The sequence below is a fragment of the Danio rerio genome, chromosome 6 (assembly GCF_052040795.2).
Source record: "Danio rerio strain M-AB ecotype USA chromosome 6, GRCz13ab, whole genome shotgun sequence".
Lineage (NCBI taxonomy): Eukaryota > Metazoa > Chordata > Actinopteri > Cypriniformes > Danionidae > Danio > Danio rerio.
The window spans coordinates 41,082,501-41,102,657 of record NC_141026.1 but is presented as its reverse complement, the minus strand read 5'-3'; the positions used below and the strand labels follow the sequence as shown (position 1 = coordinate 41,102,657).

Sequence of the window (20,157 nt, the reverse complement as noted above, 5' to 3'; positions counted from 1 at the left end):
TGTGAGTTTTTAGATATATTTCAAGATGTCTTCTTAAATACATGACAAAAACTGACTCTTGCATATATTTCAGTAAAACGACAGAATAATGCATTGCATGAAGCACAATGAGATCATCAGATCTTTGTAGTTTGAGTGTTTGGCTGAGCAAACGTCACCACGTCAGCAGGCATCATCTGTGACATGTCCTCAATAAAGCGAAACCAACATATTTAAACATGTAGTAGGTCATCCACCTGACATTGCACATATTTAACTCACTTGTACATCTACTTAGTCTAATCTCCATCCTAGAATAAACTTCTTTTATTGTACAAAACGAGAAGGGTGGGCACCAGATCATTTTGTGCGCCTTGCCTTCATTATCTTTCAAATACACACTCTTCTTTAACATGACTCTGACCACAAAACCATTATCCAAGCTATACTGTGGCTAATGCAAACATTAGGATATCCTTTGCATGCACAGCTCAGGGGTTCCTAGTGAAATCACTAATAGATTTGTTGAGAGAAGCGAACAACTGTTGATGTAGTGAGAAGAGAGGAAGCTGAGCAGGAGGGGCTTCAGTCAGTAAATGTAGCTGTACTGTATGTCACTCAGCTAAATCACACCTTTGGAGTTTACAGCAGTGGAGCGCCAGTGTTTCTGCAGATGCTTGCATTTCAGATTTCTGCTGTTCATTTTATAGTGTGGACTCTAAAGTGAGCAAATGCATTTTAGTTGGTTTTGAGGACTTGATGCCCGGAAGTACATATTAGAAGTGGAAAAGATATGCAGACGTGACAGGTAAGTGTCAACTTTATTTGACTTCTTTACTCACCGAAAAGTCTGTTTAAGTTCCGCATAGAACAGTATGAGATGTTTTTTGTAGTATTGTAGTAGTTTGGGAAGTCAGATATTATGATATATATTTGCATAATCTGTACAGTACAATTAAAAATGACTTTTGAGTTCATTTGTTTAGTAACTTAAGAATTATGAGGGCTTTATTTACAGATATTTTGAGTAGATTTCTTGATTTTATTGGTATTATTGGTCAACACAACAAACAGAAATTTATTTATAATCACCAAGCGTGCTTATTACCTTTAATCTCTGAGAAGGACAGTCATATTATCTGTACTGTAGCTGTCTAACGTTGACATTTACTCATTTAGCTTTTATATAAAGCATTGCACTACAAATCTTTAGAGTGTTGCTTGTCATATAAATCAGGGGTTCTCAAACTTTTCAGCCTGCGACTCCTAAAAGAACAACTCCAGTGACTTGGAGATGGTTATAAACATGCAAATATTGCACACAATGGTGCACACAGACCAATAGGAACTATATAAACACGAGCATATTGACACACAAAACAACAATTGTAACAACAATTTTATTTTTCATAATCATCATTCCCTTAATTGAATATTAACATCACATAATGAGAATGTTGTGCACAATATTTACAGTACAAGACTTCTTGGTTTAGTTTTGGAGACCGCCACTTGGAGATCATCCTCCACGTTCAGTCGTGGGCTTTATTTTAATGGATGTGAGTGCCGTGAAGATGTCAAAGTTTAACATTGTGCCATAACATCAATCTTCTGCAACCAATGCTATTGCTATGACATTAATCTAGCATAATAACTTCATGGGTCCACACTGAAATGGGAAAAAAGCATTTAAAGGCTTATGGATTTTTATTTGCTTGTTGTTTTTTATGTAAATATGAAATATTAAGTATACATTAAACACATTATAAGTTAAAAACTTTTTTATCTTCTGTAGATTATAGATAAAACATGGTAATTGTAATAGTTTGATACCATATATGAGATTTTTTGGAAATCACCAAGCGACCCCCACTTTGGAAACCACTGATATGAACTACAAGATTATTTCATTTCCTTTGTGTATTACATTTGAGTGTCGGTCAGTTAACAAATACAGAAAATTGAAAATATTTTGAGAATATGCAGTAATACTTTATTTACACTGAATATTTGGAGTCAGATTTCTTGATTTTATTAGAGTTATTGTCAGTGGTGGAAAGAAACATGTGTAAACATAACATTCTGTAGTGTATTTAGTTTTTGCCTAGCAGGTACACAACATCATAAGATGTTAATATTAAATTAGATTTAGATTGTGATGTAAGGTGATCAAAATTCAGTGTCTAGCTAACGTCTAAAAAAGTTATTTTTCACGTCCAAAAATGACACTGATATTTGGTTAATTTTAGGTTGTTAGAAAGTTATCAAAATCCAACGTCGAGCTAACATCTTAAACTAACATCATATTGACATAAAATACTGACATTTATTCATCATAAATGGCAAGCAAAACCCAACGTGAAGTCATAGTGGTAACGTCCACAAAGCGTCAAGCTGTAACATCATTTCAGGTTGGACAGTGGACATTGACGTCGGCCTGACATTGAGTTCTGATGTAAACTCGATTTTTATTTCCAAACAAAAGGCATCATCCCCACGACGTTGGGGTATAATGTTAATCTGACGTCATGTTGATGTCCTGTGCCTGTTGGGTGTTTAAGGTCATTTCGGTCATCATACAGTAAACATTTTCTCTTCAGTGACATGCATCTAAACAGTCTCTGGGTCATTGTGTGTGATGATTTTGGACATCTTCTTGGACACTTTTAATGCTTTCAAACAGTTTGCTGTAATTATGTATCACCCATGTCTTGTGGTAGTTTATTAAGATGTGATTTACCTTTTTATGTGTGATTTGATTGGACAGGAACCACAGGACTGATTTTTATAATCCAAGAAAAAATAAAGTAGTGACTGCAGGTTGAAGGAAAGTAGTGGAGTAAAAGTACCGATAATGCACTAAAAACCTATTCAAAGGAAAGGAAAAGTACACATTTTTAAAACTGCTTAGTAAATTACAATTCCTGAGAAAAACTAATCCATTACGATAGTTTGAGTATTTATATTTTGTTACTTTACACCACTGGTTATTGTTACATGTCAGACAAAAATATATCTACAATTGATTAGCTTGCCTTTAAAAACTTTAAACTCAGTAAAGTTCTGCACGGTAGAAGTTTTGACAGTATTTGTCAGTTTTTTAAATACATTTAAGATCCCTAAAGTGTGAGGCTTGCACAAACTTGTTCAAAACTTTTTTTCATTCATCATTCAATATTGATGGGTGTCAAAATAAAAGCTTTGAAGTTACAAACATCACTCATAACACAACATTCCTGAAGATAGACTTCTTGTGCTTTTCCCTTTTTTTGATGTTTCCCGAAAGTCATTTAAGCCAAATATAAGTCAGGCAAATTGTAGGATGAGAATAGCACACCCTACTTACATAAATCACCTCTAAATCAGACAAACAAATCTAATTTTAGCTGCAGGAAGTGGATGGGTTTCTTCAATGTGCGCCTTAATAGAGCACTTCCTCGTCAGCTGTATGGTTACCATAGTGATCCAGCCCAGATTGAGTGCAGCATGGTTTCTGCGGTGGCATATAACTAAATGCTGGTGATGTTTCGCTATGTGTAGGCTTCATAAAAACAAATACAGAGGACACTGCAGACACGATTTAGCGCGCGATTAGGCTCTTGCTTTGGGTGAACTGTGGTAAACTATTTTTATCTGCTTTCTTTTGTCTTTGGATGTAAAGTAAGTGTTGCTTTGCACAATTTATTGAAGTTTGGGAGACTGAGGAGGGTTGTGGCGCTAATTAACACCTTTTTTTCACTGTCGTCTGCTGCAAATTAACTCATAAATCTAAATGGTGTAATGATTTACTTCACTGCTAACAAGAAAAAACACTGAATAAATACAAAAGCTTCTTATTAGTATGTGAAGACCTAAAAACTAAAATGTAACCTAAAATGTATTTTGAATAGGGGCGACATGGTGGCTTAGTGTTTAGCACTGTTGCCTCACAGCAAGAAGGTCGCTGGTTTAAGTCCCGGCTAGACCAGTTGGCATTTCTGTGTGGAGTTTGCATGTTCTGCATGTGTTCACGTAGGTTTCCTCCGGGTGTTTCAGTTTCCCCCACAAGTCCAAAGACATGAGTGTGTATGGATGAATGAGTGTGTATAGATCCCAGTATTGGGTTGCAGCTGGAGGGGCATTCGCTGTGTAAAACATATGCTTGATAAGTTGGCGGTTCATTCCGCTGTTGTGACCCCTGATGAATAAAAGGACAGAGCCGAAAGAAAATGGATGAATTCAGATTATGTCTGTCATCATTTAATCACTCTTTACTTGTTTCAAACCTGTTGGACTTTATTTCTTCTGTTGAACACTAAAGATATTTTGAAGAAAGCTGAAAACCTGTAACCATTGACTTCCATAGTATTTGTTTTTTTCCTACTATGAATGTCAGTGGTCTTCCTCAAAATATCATGTTTTCTAGGAAACACATACAAGTTTGGAACCATTTGAGAGAGTAAAAAGTGAGTAAGTTAAAATTTTTGAGTGAACTATCCCTTTAAGTCAGGGCAGACACATCCCACAGCATTTAATATTTCAATGCACTGCAAATTTTTTTTAACTGAAATCAGTTTTTTTTTGTTTGTTTTCTAATATGAACTACAGATAGATTTACTTCTTATTCGTTTATTCATTCATTTTCTTTTCGTCTTAATCCCTTTATTAATCTGGGGTCGCCACAGCGGAATGAATCGCCAACTTATCCAGCATATGTTTTACACAGCGGATGCCCCTCCAGCTGCAAACCTTCACTGGGAAACACTCATACAAACTCATTCACACACATATACTACGGACAATTTATCCTACCCAATTCACCTGTACTGCATGTCGTTGGACTTGTGAAAGAGGCCAGAGCACCCAGAGGAAACCCAAGCGAACACGGGGAGAACATGCAAACTCCACACAGAACTGCCAGCTAACCTAGCCAGGCTTGAACCAGCGACCTTCTTGTTATGAGCCGATTGTGCTACCCACTGCATGTGTCACCCCTACTTCTTATTTACAATTAAAAGTCTTGTTTTTTTGTGAAGGAAATGTTTTTAGCTTTCTCAAAATGAACGAATAAATGGGGTTTAGTATGAGAAGTATGTTTCCTTTCCAGATATTTGTTCTTTAATAATTTTAAATAATATATTTCGAGCAATTTTTCAGAAAACAAGAGTTTTATAATTTTTCTACTGGAAAAACTTTTCTTTGTGCGTGGTGCTATTTCAAAATTCTACTGATTGAGAGCAGAGGAATTAATCCATCAGCTTTTTTGATGTTGCTGTCTTGTTCCTAACCCCCTTTTACTTTGTTTTGATCCGTTTGTTGATATTGTAAATATCAGTCTCTGTAAATACACGGTGAGAAGCAGTAGGGGTAAATATTTTCTCTTGTTTTTATGTATATGTACAGGAGTGAGGTTTAGGATTTTATGTTTATTTCTGTTATTTTCTTTGTAAGGTGTATGTAAGTGTGGTTGTTTAGGTTGTGTGTACTTTTTGTTTATTATTTTGTTGTGGGTCTTCTCCGAGATATAGGCTTCAGGTTTTGGGTGAAAAAAAGAAGAAAAAGACAAAAAAAAAAAGACAAATAAACTCCTAGAATCATAAAAGTAAATTTTATTTGTCCAAGTGTTCTTTTATGTTGCGTCCCTGATCCTCGACAAGGGTCGTAACACTGATTCATGTTTTTTACTTGGGTTTTTTAAATGTTTGGTGCGCTCTGCAGCCTGTTCCTAACTAACACACTGGTGTCATCCTCATCATTCAGATGTCTCACCATCAGCAGCACCGGACACTGGAGAGAGGGAGGAGGAGCACACAAGAGGACAAACTGTCTTTGAGGAAAGAGAGCGAACAAAGTACTCTCATGCTTTCTTTACAAATTTTATTTTGTCATCATCTCACTTGTTCCAAGCCTGTTTGAGTTTTTTTTTTCTTCTGTTGAACACAAAAGGAGATATTTTGAAGAAAGTTGGAAACCTTTAACCAGTATTTTTACCAACTATGGATTATAGTGACTACTGGAAAATACCAGTATATTGAACATTCTTCAATATATCTTCTTTTTTGCTCAACAGAAAAAAAGAAAGTCGTGAAGGTTTGGAACTATCTGAGGATGAGGAAATCGTGAGGAAATTTTTGGGTTAACTATACCTTTTTAAAAATTTAGGTGAACTAACTTTTTTTATTTAAAAAAATCATCAAAATATAATTGAACTGCAAGTTAAATACTCAAAACAGTGTGTAAACCCATATAGAAAATACAGAAACATTTTGAAATGTCATATAAGGAAAATAAAAACAATACCTTAATTGTTTTAATCATCTAAGCCAGGGATGTCCAAACTCAGTCCTGGATGGCCGGTGTGTCCTGCAGAGCAATTGCTCCATGGTTTAAATTTCTGTCCAGAGCGGTCATTTTTTGATCCTTGATTGGTCTCACGCAGTCAAGTGATGCGATTTCGCAGGTCAGAGTTCACCAAGCTTGAACTTTGCACCGCAGCAACCTGCGAAACTTGATGCATGACCTTGCGTTTCTGATCTGATGCATTTGCGTGCGTATGAATGGAAGTCTATGGGAGAAAAATCCTACTGTGACTGCAACTTAAGAGCTTGATTAGCTTGCCCAGGTAACTTTGCAGGACACCGGCCTTCCTTTCTGACCCTGATGTGTTCTTTTAAGCTGTTTTTAATCATCTGAACTGTGATTTGATGGTTTTTACTCAGCAGGTGCTGGCTGTAGTCTCTCGGTGAGAAGAAAGCTGTATGAGTATATCTGCAATAAGCAGCACAGGTTAGTAACAATAAAACTGCAATTACTGCTCTGCAAGGATTAATGGCCTTTGTCAACAACCTTACGCCCTATTCACACGGGGCTTCAGCGTCAACGCTTGACAGAGGGCGTGTCTGAAGTTGGAGCTGAAACGATCGTCATAGAAGCGTCAGCCAATGAAATTCAGTCAGGGTCTGTCATCATTACTGAACACTTGGGCTTGTCCATTGGAAATATTCAATAAAAGTCTAATCTCATTTAGTAAATTGTGTATACTTACATATTTGGGACATGTGCTGTAATACTTTTAGATACTAAATACGCATGATAGATTTTTTGGGGGGTGGTCCCTATCAAAAATCCGGTGCAATGTGCTGTGGTGGAATCTGGTTCTGTTGAAGCCAGCTTATTTCTAACGATTGGTTTAGTGTTGATATTATTTAAAATTTTTATTATTTGCGTAATTATATTTGTTTTAATCATTTTGTGTTTAGATTTGTCCATCTGTTGGGTTTTAAAGAGGTGTGTACCATAGGGTATAAAACTAGGAAGTGTGTTTTGATGTGAGTCACAGTTTTTTGACCACCCTTCATTTTTATTGTTCATTTATTAGTTTGCTGGAAATTGGAAATGAATTTAGAAATAGTTTGAAACGAATCTTTGCATGTAACAAAATTATGAAATTAAATATGTAATGGATGTGGAGTGCGTCCACCTGTTTCCCGAATCCACTGTGGAAAGGATAAAGCCGAATGGATGAGGATGATCATCTACAGAATGATGGCCTTTGACCATTTTGTGGATAGTGATCAGTTTTTCCGCTTACAAAATTTGCCATGTAAATAGCAAAAATGCCCCATTGCGACACTCTCAGACTCTAACATACTATGGCAGATGAGATTCTGATTGGTTTAATGCATGTTATGCCCCAAAAAACACTTATAACTCATTATAAGAATAAGGACAACACTTTTTGGCAATGCGCCTGGTGCACAGACCATTTTTCCTGTGCTTAAAAGTGGATTCAGACACAATCTAAGTTAGACCATGCTTGGCTAATATCATTCAAATAATGCCCAATGATGTTTAAGAACGTCTAATCTTTGATGCATAAATGTAATTTTGGACCACAAAACCATTCATAACAGTTTTTTTTTTAAATTAAGATGTTTATAAATATTTTGAAATCTGAATAAATAAGCTTTGCATTGATTTATGGGTTGTTAGGACAGAACGTGTTGCCAATATTTGATTGACATACAACTGTTTCAATATCTGCTATCTGAAGATTAAAAAAAATCTACATATTGAGAAATCTCATATTGCTTTTTAATTTTTTTTGGGCATGAAAAAAAATAAAAAAAAATAAATACTCATACCCTAAAATTAAGGTTTCGTGCACCAGGGTCACATATGAAGCTTTTACTGCATTTAATTTCGATTTTAAACCGGAGTGTTTTTGTTGTTGGTGTTGTTCAGGACATCTGCAGGTCAGGACATACAGCAGCGTGAATTAGACCGACAGGAAGAGGACAATCCACTAAGAAGAACAGGTGACGCATCTGCACATCGACTTAAACTCTGTTACTTTACCTGTCTGAAAATAACTTGACGAATGGCAATCTTAATATTTATAATTTAATCATAAAAATGTGTGTGTTTGTGTGTGAAGCCTCTGAGCCTATTCTGAAGCTGCGATCAAAGAGAAGTATGACGGGGAGACAGAATCCATTGCAGCGTAAAACCAGCGCGCCCCCTGCTGTCGGGGATCCAGACTCCATGGGTGAGGATTCACTTTGTTCTTTCATATACTCATGTTTTTTTCTAGTCTAAGCACAAAGATTCAAAAAGGATGTTTTTATTTTATAGCGGTTTCTGCCAGTTCTGCTACAGTTTCATCACTAGATAATCAAATGAATCGTCAAGAGCTGATTCAAACCACAACCTACAGTGCATCATCAGGCAAGGTCTGTTACTGCTTTTAAGATAATCAAGCATTATTATTTAGCAGTATTGGGGGAAAAGTAATATATTACAATCTTAAGTCACTTAAAAAATGCAGTAAATTATGTTACTTGGTTACCTTTGGAGGAAAGTGTGTAGACTAAGTATGAATATATGTTTGCATTTTTAAAAAGAGTTTTAGGCTTAAAATTGTAATATATTACTTAGTTTTACCCAAACATGTTTCTATATTTAATTGTGTGTGGCTATTGTTTAAGCAACTTGTAGAACTACACTTTAATAGAACTGTTTTCTGTTTTAATATATATATAATCTGTTCATGTGATGACAACACACTCACCGGCCACTTTATTAGGTACACCTGACCAACTGCTCATTAACACAAATTTATAATCAGCCAATCGCATGGCAGAAACTCAAAGCATTTATTCAAGTAGACTTGATTAAGACGATCTGCTGTAGTTCAAACTGAGCATTAGAATGGGGAAGAAAGTTGATTTAAGTGACTTTGAACTTGGCATGGTTGTTGGTGCCAGACAGGCTGGTCTGAGTACTTCAGAAACTGCTGATCTACTGAGATTTTCACTCAAAACCATCTACCGTCTGTGGGCCCAAATGCCTTGTTGATGCCAGAGATCAGAGGAGAATGGCCAGACTGGTTCAAGCTGATAGAAAGGCAACAGTAACTTAAATAACCACTCGCTACAACTGAGGTTTGCAGAAGAGCATCTCTGAACACACAACACATCAAACCTTGAAGCAGATGGGCTACAGCAGCAGAAGACCACACCGGGTGCCACTCCTGTCACCGAAGGACAGGACACTGGGGCTACAATTCGCACAGGCTCACCAAAATTGGACAAAAGATAATTGGAAAAACGTTGCCTGGTCTGATGAGTCTTGTAATGGTCTTGGTGTAATGGTGTGGGGGATATTTTCTTGCCACACTTTGGCCCATTAGTACTAGTTGAACATCGTGTCAATACCACAGCCTACCAAAGTATTGTTGCTGACCATGTCCATCACTTTATCAGCTTTATGACCACAGTGTACCCATCTTCTGATGGCTACTTTCAGCAGGATAACGTGCCATGTCATAAAGCGTGAATCATCTCAGACTGGTTTCTTGAACATGACAATGAGTTCACTGTACTCAAATGGCCACCACAGTCACCAAAGCTCAATCCAATAGAGCACATTTGGGATGTGGTGGAACGGGAGATTCGCATCATGGATGTGCAGCCAACAAATCTGCAGCAACTGCGTAATGCTATCATGTCGATATGGACCAAAATCTCTGAGGAATATTTCCAATACCTTGTTAAATCTATGCCACAAAGAATTAAGGCAGTCCTGATGGCAAAAGGGGTCCAACCTGGTACTAATAAGGTGTACCTAATAAAGTGGCCGGTGAGTGTATACTTTCAGCAATCATTACTGCAGTCTTTAGTGTAACATGATGTCTCGGAAATGACCTAATACACTGACGTTATTCTCTTAGTAATATTAACAGTTGTGCTGCTGTTATTACTTACTAAATAGAATGTTTGACTCTGTTATTACAGAGAAACAATTAAACTATTTATTTTGATTATATATGCCATATATATTTTTTTTCATTTAGTTTAATCCACTACAGAGAAAAATAATATGTCATTATAAATGTCTTTACTAAGACTTCTAATCAATATAATGCATCTTTGCTAAAAAATAAATAGTACCGTAAGTAGGTAACACCACTGCTCATTTCTTCAGGAAGACTCTCCTTTACAAATCAGCATTCAGCACCCCGTCCTCTGGCCTGCATATGCTGCCACTGCTTACAATCCTCAGGTCTTCACTCTTTATCCACATATTTTTACAGGTAACGCATACATCCACATTTTGAGATCATTAAATCTGTGTAAATGAGAAAAGGTGAAGGTAATTTGCATTGAATCTCTATCACAGTTACTGGGCAGCAGTGGCCGCCGATGCCTCATAGACCTTTAATCAAATCCCAGTCAGCACCTTCTTATATACAGCAATACACACATATACACACTCCGGCTTATACACTGGTACAACCCATGTACCAACAACAGTGGCCACAAGAGACATTCCAGCAACACACCCTTCCAGAAAAGGTAAGAAAGTGAATAATTCATAAATGCTTTAAAGGAAAAAAAGTTGAGAAAAATGAAAATTCTGTCATCATTTTACTCCCTTCACATTCCAAACCTGTTTGACTTTCTTCTATTGAACACAAAAGAAGATATTTCGAAGAAAGCTGGAAACCTGTAGCCATTGACTGTCATGATCACCAGCGATCCACTCCTGACCGATCGCTGATGAACTACATATGTCTTGTTAAGGAACTACAAATCCCATCAGGCCATGTCACACACACCAGTTGTTGATCATGGCTGACAAACAAAGCTGACCCTTGTAATCACTGATCATTCAGACTATTTACACAACACATACACCAGTTTAGCACGGAGTCTTTAATGTGTGCACGTTGCATGGTTCTTTGTGTTGCCTGTTTGTATTTTTGACCTTAGCCTTGTTTAGTGTTTGATTTTGTTTTGCCGCCTATTTTCAACCTCATGCCTGATTTTGACTACGTTTTTCAATCTTCCTTTATATACCAGCTACTAGTGGAGTGCAGAGCAAGGCTTCATGAAACACTGAAACTGTTGAATGTTTTGAAACCCACTCTACAGTGACACCTAGTGGTTGTTTTTTATATATCGCTCTGGAACAGCTTCAGCAAAGAATCCGTTAAACACATCGAGGTATTAAACCCCACGTTGTAGAGTTGAAGCTTCAAAGTGATATTAGTGATTTAATCTAGCATGCAGAGATAATGGGATTGAATCCAGATTGATGCAGCTATAAATGTTGAGTTTTTAATGCTCTGTTTTTATAACGTGTATCGTTCAAACATTGGTCTGACATCCAGATGAACACTTTGTGTATAAATATGTCTTGTTTTGGTCATAAACCATGTGGTCATGCTTTGATGCAGTGTTTCGACTCACTTGCGCTTCGGAATCTCGACACTGTGTTAACGTCAGTTTCACAGAGAGGGGTCTGGATGCAGACCTGGTGCAGTGCAATCTGGGCTGCATCCAATGCTTTTTAATGGGCTCACCTAACCCCACCCCTAACCATCACAGTGACGTCACTCACTCCATTTGAGTGCATTGTGTCTGACACTGCATCACTGAGTGATGCAATCTCAGCTTGCATCATAAAGGCTGCATCCAGATACTATTGGTTTCACATCAACCATCCATACCAGCTACTCCTGTTTTGACCTTAAACCAGCAATTGGTTCCTTACCACTGTTGTCCCACGTCGTTCTCCCGCATGTGACATTGACTTCCATAATATTTGTTTTACTACTAGGGATGTCAATGGTTACAGGTTTGCAGCTTTTTTCAAAATATTTTCTGTGTTCAGCTGAAGAAAGAAAGTAAAACTGGTTTGAGTAAATAGAGGGTAGTTTGTATAGTAAGTACATTTTCATTTTTGGTTGAACCGTCACTTCAACTTCTGTTTAGTCAGGCCCGGCGCCAGGATGTCAGAACTGAGGGGGCATTTTAAATCCATAGGGGGGCACTAGACATGGTGGCTGATTTTGGTCTCTCTTGTTCCTTTCATTTAGGCTATTTATTCACATTTATTATTACTTTACTTTGTTACTGACCTAAGGCAGTAATATACGTTTTAATAGTAATAATAATATGCACAGTTTCGCTATTACTGATTTTATTATGCAACGATACCGCTTATTAATGCAGACGGATCATGGCTTCAGTGCCAAACGAGTGCTTTAAATCATATGTTATTCTCCTTATTTATTTCAATTTTATTTCAAATAGCAGGCATTTGAATGTTAAAAGTTTTAGGTAAAGACGTCAAATTATGCCCACACATGCAAGCTGACCCACGATCAGACTATTCGTAACCGGTAAATAAATATAGTGAAATCAGCTTAACCGAGTCATCACGCTTCACGTGGCCCATTATCCAATCAACATCAGTGTTAGGGAAAAGCTAAATGTTACAATCTAATGTCATTCAAAACAATGACTTAGTTACATTTTAAGGCATTAGTGTAGCCAGAAAAATACCTAAAAAAGAGACCAAAATTCACAGTTATTACCGTAAAAATTAGTTTGGCACGGATAACACAACTCAATAGGCTATAAAACTTTTTTCATCATTTTAAATGTAAAAATAAAGATTTATCTTAGGCTATCATAAGTGTGTTTTTTTTTTCGTGATATTGTCAGCTTGTCATTTGTAAACCATCATAAACCATTAGGTTACTTGGCCTACCCGTCATTTTATTTATTAATTTATAATACATTTTAATAACTTGTTTTCAGGTTATTTTTATTTTAGGGCCATGAGCTACAAGTCAAAACAAATTCGATATGCTGTAGGTTTATAATATATTTAATGTTTTTTAATTTTGCATAAGCAAATAGCAGTATAGCCTTAATTACATATTTTAAAAAGATTATCATCCAGCCTACCTGCAGCATGTGAGAGGTTTCTCGGTTGATCCGCGGTAAATCCACTTAAGCAATATATTCAATTTATAACACTGCAAACTTGACTTCGCAGGCCGATCATCTTTAAACGCAAAAGGCATTTATTAAGTGTTATACCTTGACTGCTGCTGCATAATGGGATGTTTCTCTACACAACTGTAAAAGTGCGCTTTTTAGCAATGTCAAAATGAAAGCAAACAATCAAAGGGTTCTGCGTTTTGTCAATTTTAGCTTAATTGTAATCATATTATTAGTAATATTAATAAATAAATTAAAATATTATTTATAGTGTAGCCTTCTGTGGGACTGTGCAGTAAACTATTTGTTTTTATTAAAACATTTTATTAGGCTACATCTTCCCGAATAATGAAAATGACTGGCAGTTGCGTCTCTGCTAAAATTAATTTATCAGCAAATTTCTTCTGCGTTTCTTCCTTTTAGAGCTCAAGAGAGTTGTGTTTAAAGAATTAGTTGACCAAAACATGTAATGAATTAAGCTGCTCCTATCATGTCACCCACTTTTCTCACTTGTGAGTTGAGTGCGCCTCCATCGCCGCGTGCGCGTTTTATTTACGGGCGCACCTGACCTAACGCAGGGACCGGATCTCTGGACTATAGGACTAGCTTTAATCTCACCATTTTCATAATTCAATTGCTATGTCATATATTTTAAAATATTTAAATGTGTGTTCTAAAGGTTGGAACGACGGGAGTGTTAATAATTAATGACAGAAAGAATTTTCCGTTTTGAGTGAACAATCCTTTATAAAAACTGGGGGGGCACAAATTCTTTCTGAGGGGGCAATGCCCCCCTTTGCCCCCCCGTAGCGCCGGGCCTGTGTTTAGTTAACCTTACGGTGAACCCCACACCTCTTAGATAAGGTTACTAACTTGGACAAACAGTTGCTAACTGTCTTCACTTGAACGCTGTCAGTGTGAAATAACTAGATGTTTTCAGGGTTCCCAATGGTCATGAAATTTCTGGAATATCATGAAATTTAAAAGGTCTGTTCCAATCTTTGATAGACAGAAAAGTTTATAAATATATCCAAATTCAATTCATTTTTATTTATGTAGCGCTTTTATATTGTTGGTTGTGTCAAAGCAGCTTAACATAGAAGTTCTAGTAAATTGAAACTGTGTCAGTCCAGTTTTCAGTTAAATTTACTTGACTTAAATTTACATTTTATTTATTTATTTATACCATATTTTCCCCCTTGTAGTTATAGTTAAGCTATTTTTCAGTGCCTTTTTTTCTTATCAATCAGCAATAAGTCAATTGCTAAGCTTTGCCTGGAAAATGTACATTTCAAGAGAATTGGCTACAAAATGACCACTTCAAATGATGGATGTTAAAAGTAGAAGCTGAAATCCTGTTGTGCCTGAAGCTTTCTGTTTCCCACCGGTCAAAAAGAGGTATGTAGTTATAATGTTGGCTAGCTAGTTATCAATTAAAAAGTAGCCAAAATGTAGCTTATGTTAGATAGCTTAAGCAGTCACTGACAGAACGAAACATGTAGCTACCTGGGCTGTGAGTCAATTACTGTAAATTCCTTACATTTTTTATTATTTTTTTTACCATCAGTTCTTTAAAGGTCTAGGAAATTCAGCTTTTTAGTTAGTGAAAGTCAGGAAATTAGACATTTGGTTTTGAGTGGGCTGTCCATGATGAATATTGTTAATGTACTGAAGGGAAAGAAATTATTTTACATTTAATGCACTTTGCTAGGGGCAAATTACTTTTTAGCTAATGTTAGCATGAGCTGAAGTTAGTGCTTCTTATCTAATACCTATGCTACAGCAATACAAGGGTTGAGTTAAGTAACTAGGTGATTTTAGTAAAGTTACAAGTACCTAGACAGGTATATTTACCATTTGTAGTGACACAAATGATCATTTTGTCACTTGAGCTGTTGTAAGGTTGTTTCTGACGCGTGAGATCTCAACAAACGAATCATCTTCCAAATACTGCTTATCAGGTTTATTTTTTAACAGATAGTTCTTTTGGCTCAATTTCCACTTACAGTCTGGTACATAAATGCTCATAAAATCACATTGAATGCCTCCACAAAGTTCCTTCCAAACACGGTCAAAAAATGTGCTTCCCTCTAATTACACACCTGCTGTTCTAACTCTTTGCCTACCTATATACTCCTTAAACCCCACACTCCACCCAGTGGTCAAAAACAGCATTACAACAAACACAATGGCTCTTGCTCTAACACCATTTCTATAACACCATCAATCCAATTGGAGCTCCATGCTTCTGAAACCTAAAGATGTCAGATTTCTGGTCCTCGTGCAACTGGCATTGGCTCATCTGCACCAAGGGAGGGGCTTATCTGTAGGTCAAACTGAATGTATGAATGGTTTTATAAAATGTTAATTATATTTCTTAGGTTTCAGTTGGCCCAGCATGGCCTGAGTCTCCTGGAGATCTGGGAAGGTTCAGAAAGAGAACAAGTGAGGAAGTACGCATTTCATCTCAATCCCCGCTTGAAAGCTGTAATCGACAGGGAGTTCAGCTGAAAGAAAACTTGGAATGGAGACACAAAATATTTCACCAGCAGGTTTCACGTGTGCATTCCTTTCCAGACACCTTTGACACACGTCTGTCTTCACATTCAGCCTCAGCTCTGGACATGAGAAAACCAAACTTCACCACAGGTTGGAAAAAAGACTTAATGATGAGAAAGTGTCTTAAGACTAATTCATTTGGGATGACTAAAATACTATTTCTTATACAGTTATTCATGAAATTTACTGACGCAGGTAGGTCACGTGACCATGACAAAATGGCGGATGTAGTATGTCCGAATTCCATTCATACTTTTTACATTCATACTGTATAAAATGTCCTTTTCTAACGGTCGAGTAGTACGTTTAAATTCAAATGCAGTACCTACGCGGTTTCGGACGCAGCCCTGGTTGTTGTGAACTAGGCCACATAACACAAAAAAAAAACTATTGAATCTTGTCACGGCACTCATTTGTCATTTACGACTCCCTACGACCCCCTACGTCAAGGAAATGGTGGCAAAATCGTGTGATCTGACCGGGGCTTTATTTAAGTTTTCTATACTATGCTTCAAAAAAGATGTAACTAAAGAAAAATGCCTAAAATGGCTCTTTTTCTGCTAGATCATTAGGATAATTTCAAATAGCACTAAGCAGTGACTTTGAAATAAACAAACTGTATGTTGTTCTCTAATTTTGATCGCCAATGTAATATTTATGGAAATAAATATATGCTTTATTATCAAAATTATAATTATTTAGCAATTTTCTACATGAAAAGTTAGAGCAGAGTTCAAGATCCCATAATGCAAAACATTATGAAAGCTTTTTAAGCAAAATTCAATATAGTTTCATTCCAAAATAAATCAATGTTAAATGGTCGTTGAGGGAGGTGTCGTGGACGCTGCCCTCTCTATTTTGCCGCCCTAGGTGGTTGCCAAGATCGCCTCTATAGACACGCCGGCCCTGATGATATGTTTCGGATTTGAATCAACTTTTAGTTTAAAGCTCTATTACCATGACAATATTAAATTGAATAAAATTTGTGAACATTTGTAAAAAAAAAAAAAAAAAAGTACAGAAGCACAGGCTGGCAATCTGCAACATGCAACTATGAATTGTCCCGTTGTTGTTGATTTGAATATTAGGAACTATCTCTTATACTAAACGTTACATTGTAGGCTTGGTGTATGAGATGATGAAGCATAGGTGTGACTGTAGAGACAGCAGCTGTGGTCTTCATGAAGCTGACCGAGTTACAAGTATCTGGTCAAGACTGCAGGAGTGTGGCCTGAGGAGTCAGTGTAAGGTAAACATCACTGAAGCACTCACGTAAGCTAAAAGAGTTTACTGCACTTACATTTACACTCATGCTTGTGTTTTAGCTGCTTAAAGGCAGGTCAGCCACTGTCGAGGAGCTACTCTCAGTCCATTCAGAGGAACTTGTTTGTTTTTTCACTGGACCAGAACCATATCGAAGTCAAATGGACATTGGTACGATGTGGAAAAATCCCAGAAATTCAGAGGCACTGAAGATGGCTGTTGGTAGCGTGACAGAGCTAGCGCTGTGTGTGGCCAGAGGAGACCTGAGGGTGAGATTATTATAGTCCACTATTCATTCCTCTGTTACTACAAACAAATATCTCATTCCTTGTTTTTCTCTGGTTCATCCTCAGAATGGCTTTGCTGTAGTCACACCTCCTGGACATCATGCATCACGTTCTCAAACACTGTGAGTTTCTAAATCATTACACGCAATTACAGAGAGACTTTAGAAATGATGATGAAGATGTCTACAGCATGAGAACTAAAATCATTAAATGACCTTCAACAATTACTAAATTTCCTACAGAATGTTACGTTTTCACACACACACGTGAACAAATAGCATGTAAATGCATCAAACTTTCACATCGTAATACTCACGACTCTTGAGTACTTTTAAAAGGGCTTCTTTATACTGATACTTTGAGTAATATTTACAACAGATACTTTTCCTCTACTTGCACTACATTCTTGGGCAAGTAACAGTAATTTGACTTGAGTATGATTTTTTCAGTTCGCTAATCGAAATTGCACTTAATATAAAAACAGACTAATACACTCTTGTCAGTCAACACGAGACAATTATGTGTAAAGAAAATTTATACATTTAAATTCATTTTTATTTGTTTTTATATTCTTAGTAGTAAAAATGGTGGATTAGGTATATTGAACGTGGTTAACATAAAACATGATATTCTGATGAGTGTTGGAAACCAGCAGCCATTGAGATCGGATGTGCTATAAATATTATGGAGGTCAATGGCTGTTTTTTCCAACACTCTTCAATTTCCTTTGAGTTTGTTGAACAGAAGAAAGAAACTCAAACAGGTTTGGAACAAGTGGAGGATGAATAAATCATAACAGAATGATCAAAACACCACACAAATAAAGTTTCATGACTCTTTAAAACTGCCCTTTGAATGCTTTAATAAAAGTGTTGTTTTGGTAACTGTCACTTTAAATTTAAATAAGATTATGCTCTTATCAAAGGAGGGCGGAGCTACAAACTCTGCAGATTCCAAACATTACTAATGTTATCTCTGAAAAACGAAGGTAGTCTATGGAGAATACAGTTCATTTGTGCATCCCAAAACTCCACATTTAAAATGCCTCTTAGGACTCTATTTTAACGATCTAGGTGCAAAGTCTGAAGCGCATGGTGCAAAAGCATTAAGGGCTTATCCGAATCCACTTTTGCAATTTTAAGGATGGAAAACTACGCTCTGCGCCACGGCGCATGGTCTAACAGGGTTAAGCTTATTTTCTTAATGAGTTATGGGTGTGTTTTGAGAACAAACCAATTAGAGTCTCATCTCCTATTCCCTTTATTCCCTGGAGAAAACAGTTAAACAGATCATCTGCAGCGAGAGGATGAGAGAATGAGCCTCCGCCAATCGGCCTTTACTTTTACTTTTACTTTCTCTCTTTTGTGGATAAGGAAACGTGTTGTACGCACAGACATCCATTAGCTTACAGAATTAATTTTGCTTGTTAAGCGCAAAGATTTGTTTCAAAACTATTTGTAAATTCAGTTCTAATTTCCAGCAAATGAATAAATGAACAACAATATTGAACTGTGGTCAAACAACCAAGTTATATCTAAATACACATGCTATGCCCTATATGGTCTAAAACCTGACAGATAGACAAATCTAAACTTGTTTTTAATAAAACAAATATAAATATGCATTTAATAAATAATACTACTAATAAAAACATTATACCAAAGCATATTGTGTGAAAATTCTAATGGTAGATGGCTGCTTCTAACTCAGGGCTGTCTATGCCAGGGCTATTCAATTGGTGGCCCGCGGGCTGAACGTGGCCCCCGAGGCAATTTTTTCCGGCCCTTCTAATAGTGCAATCAAGACATAAAAAATAAATTTAGTTCAGTGGAAAAACGCCGCTACATAGTTATGAAGTGACATACGTCTATTCAATACAGCACGAGCTGCAGAAGCTGCGCAGAGCGTGAGTCACCATAAGCGAGTGGTGCGAGCAGGAGATGCAATGATTAGCCGATTTCACTATTAACTGCGCTTTAATTCGTCACAGTTAATTAATCGTAAAGGCTTCTCAATGCCGCATTTCTGTTGCACGGAATGAAACGAAACTGCTGCAACTAAACCAAGTTATGCCAAGTTGCCAACTTTCCGCTAGTTTAAAGTTCCTAGTAAGTACACCAAGGGTAATACGCAAGCACACAAACAGGATTAACTGAAGCACTTTTCCGCTTGCAAGTTTGTTATTTCTAATGTAAGAATATTTGACTATGCGCACACAGGTGGAGTGATGCGCTCATATGCAATTTTGTTATCACTTAAATGGCAAGTCATATCTCTCGGGCCCTTCGTTTCGGATGCTTTTTATGAACCGCCCCCCGTGACAAACTAATGGAATAGCCCTGGAATTTGCTAATAAGGGAGAGATTGCCACTAGTTAGCAGAGCTTTCCCCCTCAGATGACATGTACAAAGGCAGAATGTCAATCAAAGTGTCTTTACAGACTGTTTTTTTATAAAGGATGATTATAAAAACATAATCAATAATTTTTTTCCAATTGAGGCTGGCAATATTCACACACTGTTGACACACAACTGACCCCTATAAAAGTGAGTTTTGCATAATAGGTCACCTTAATTCAGCAGAAACATTAAAATGTTTTCTTTACATTGATATTAACAGGAATAAATGTTTTTGAGCACTAAATCAGCACATAAGAACGATCGCTAAAACATCAAACGTTGTAAAATGTAATTGCAAGAATAAATGAGTATGAAAAGTCCCCAAAATCTGTAGACTCTTGTATTTATAATTAGATATTGCTGTATATTACTAATACTTTTTTTTATTAATGTGCA

The 20,157-nt window shown here is 36.7% G+C and overlaps 1 protein-coding gene across 13 annotated transcripts in view; it reads left to right on the top strand.

Moving 5' to 3' along the window:
* The first annotated feature begins 377 nt into the window (after positions 1 to 377).
* Positions 378 to 20,157, top strand: part of hdac7b (histone deacetylase 7b) — a 27,007-nt gene continuing 7,227 nt past the window's right edge. For 2 of the 13 annotated variants that reach the window (XR_015493950.1, XR_015493951.1), the window contains exons 1-12: positions 378 to 787; positions 5,719 to 5,809; positions 6,678 to 6,744; positions 8,203 to 8,276; positions 8,396 to 8,506; positions 8,593 to 8,690; positions 10,444 to 10,552; positions 10,639 to 10,814; positions 15,635 to 15,902; positions 16,934 to 17,061; positions 17,220 to 17,344; positions 17,429 to 17,484. Coding sequence is in view for 11 of the 13 variants with exons in the window: in XM_087257645.1 (XP_087113771.1) it covers positions 5,719 to 5,809; positions 6,678 to 6,744; positions 8,203 to 8,276; positions 8,396 to 8,506; positions 8,593 to 8,690; positions 10,444 to 10,552; positions 10,639 to 10,814; positions 15,635 to 15,902; positions 16,934 to 17,061; positions 17,138 to 17,344; positions 17,429 to 17,484 (1,385 nt within the window). In the remaining 2 variants the exon portion in view is untranslated. Of the gene's footprint in view, positions 788 to 3,429; positions 3,640 to 5,718; positions 5,810 to 6,677; positions 6,745 to 8,202; positions 8,277 to 8,395; positions 8,507 to 8,592; positions 8,691 to 10,443; positions 10,553 to 10,638; positions 10,815 to 15,634; positions 15,903 to 16,933; positions 17,062 to 17,137; positions 17,345 to 17,428; positions 17,485 to 20,157 lie in introns of those variants that run through there. The other 11 variants (XM_087257645.1, XM_087257651.1, XM_087257648.1 and 8 more) reach the window with 7 other exon arrangements.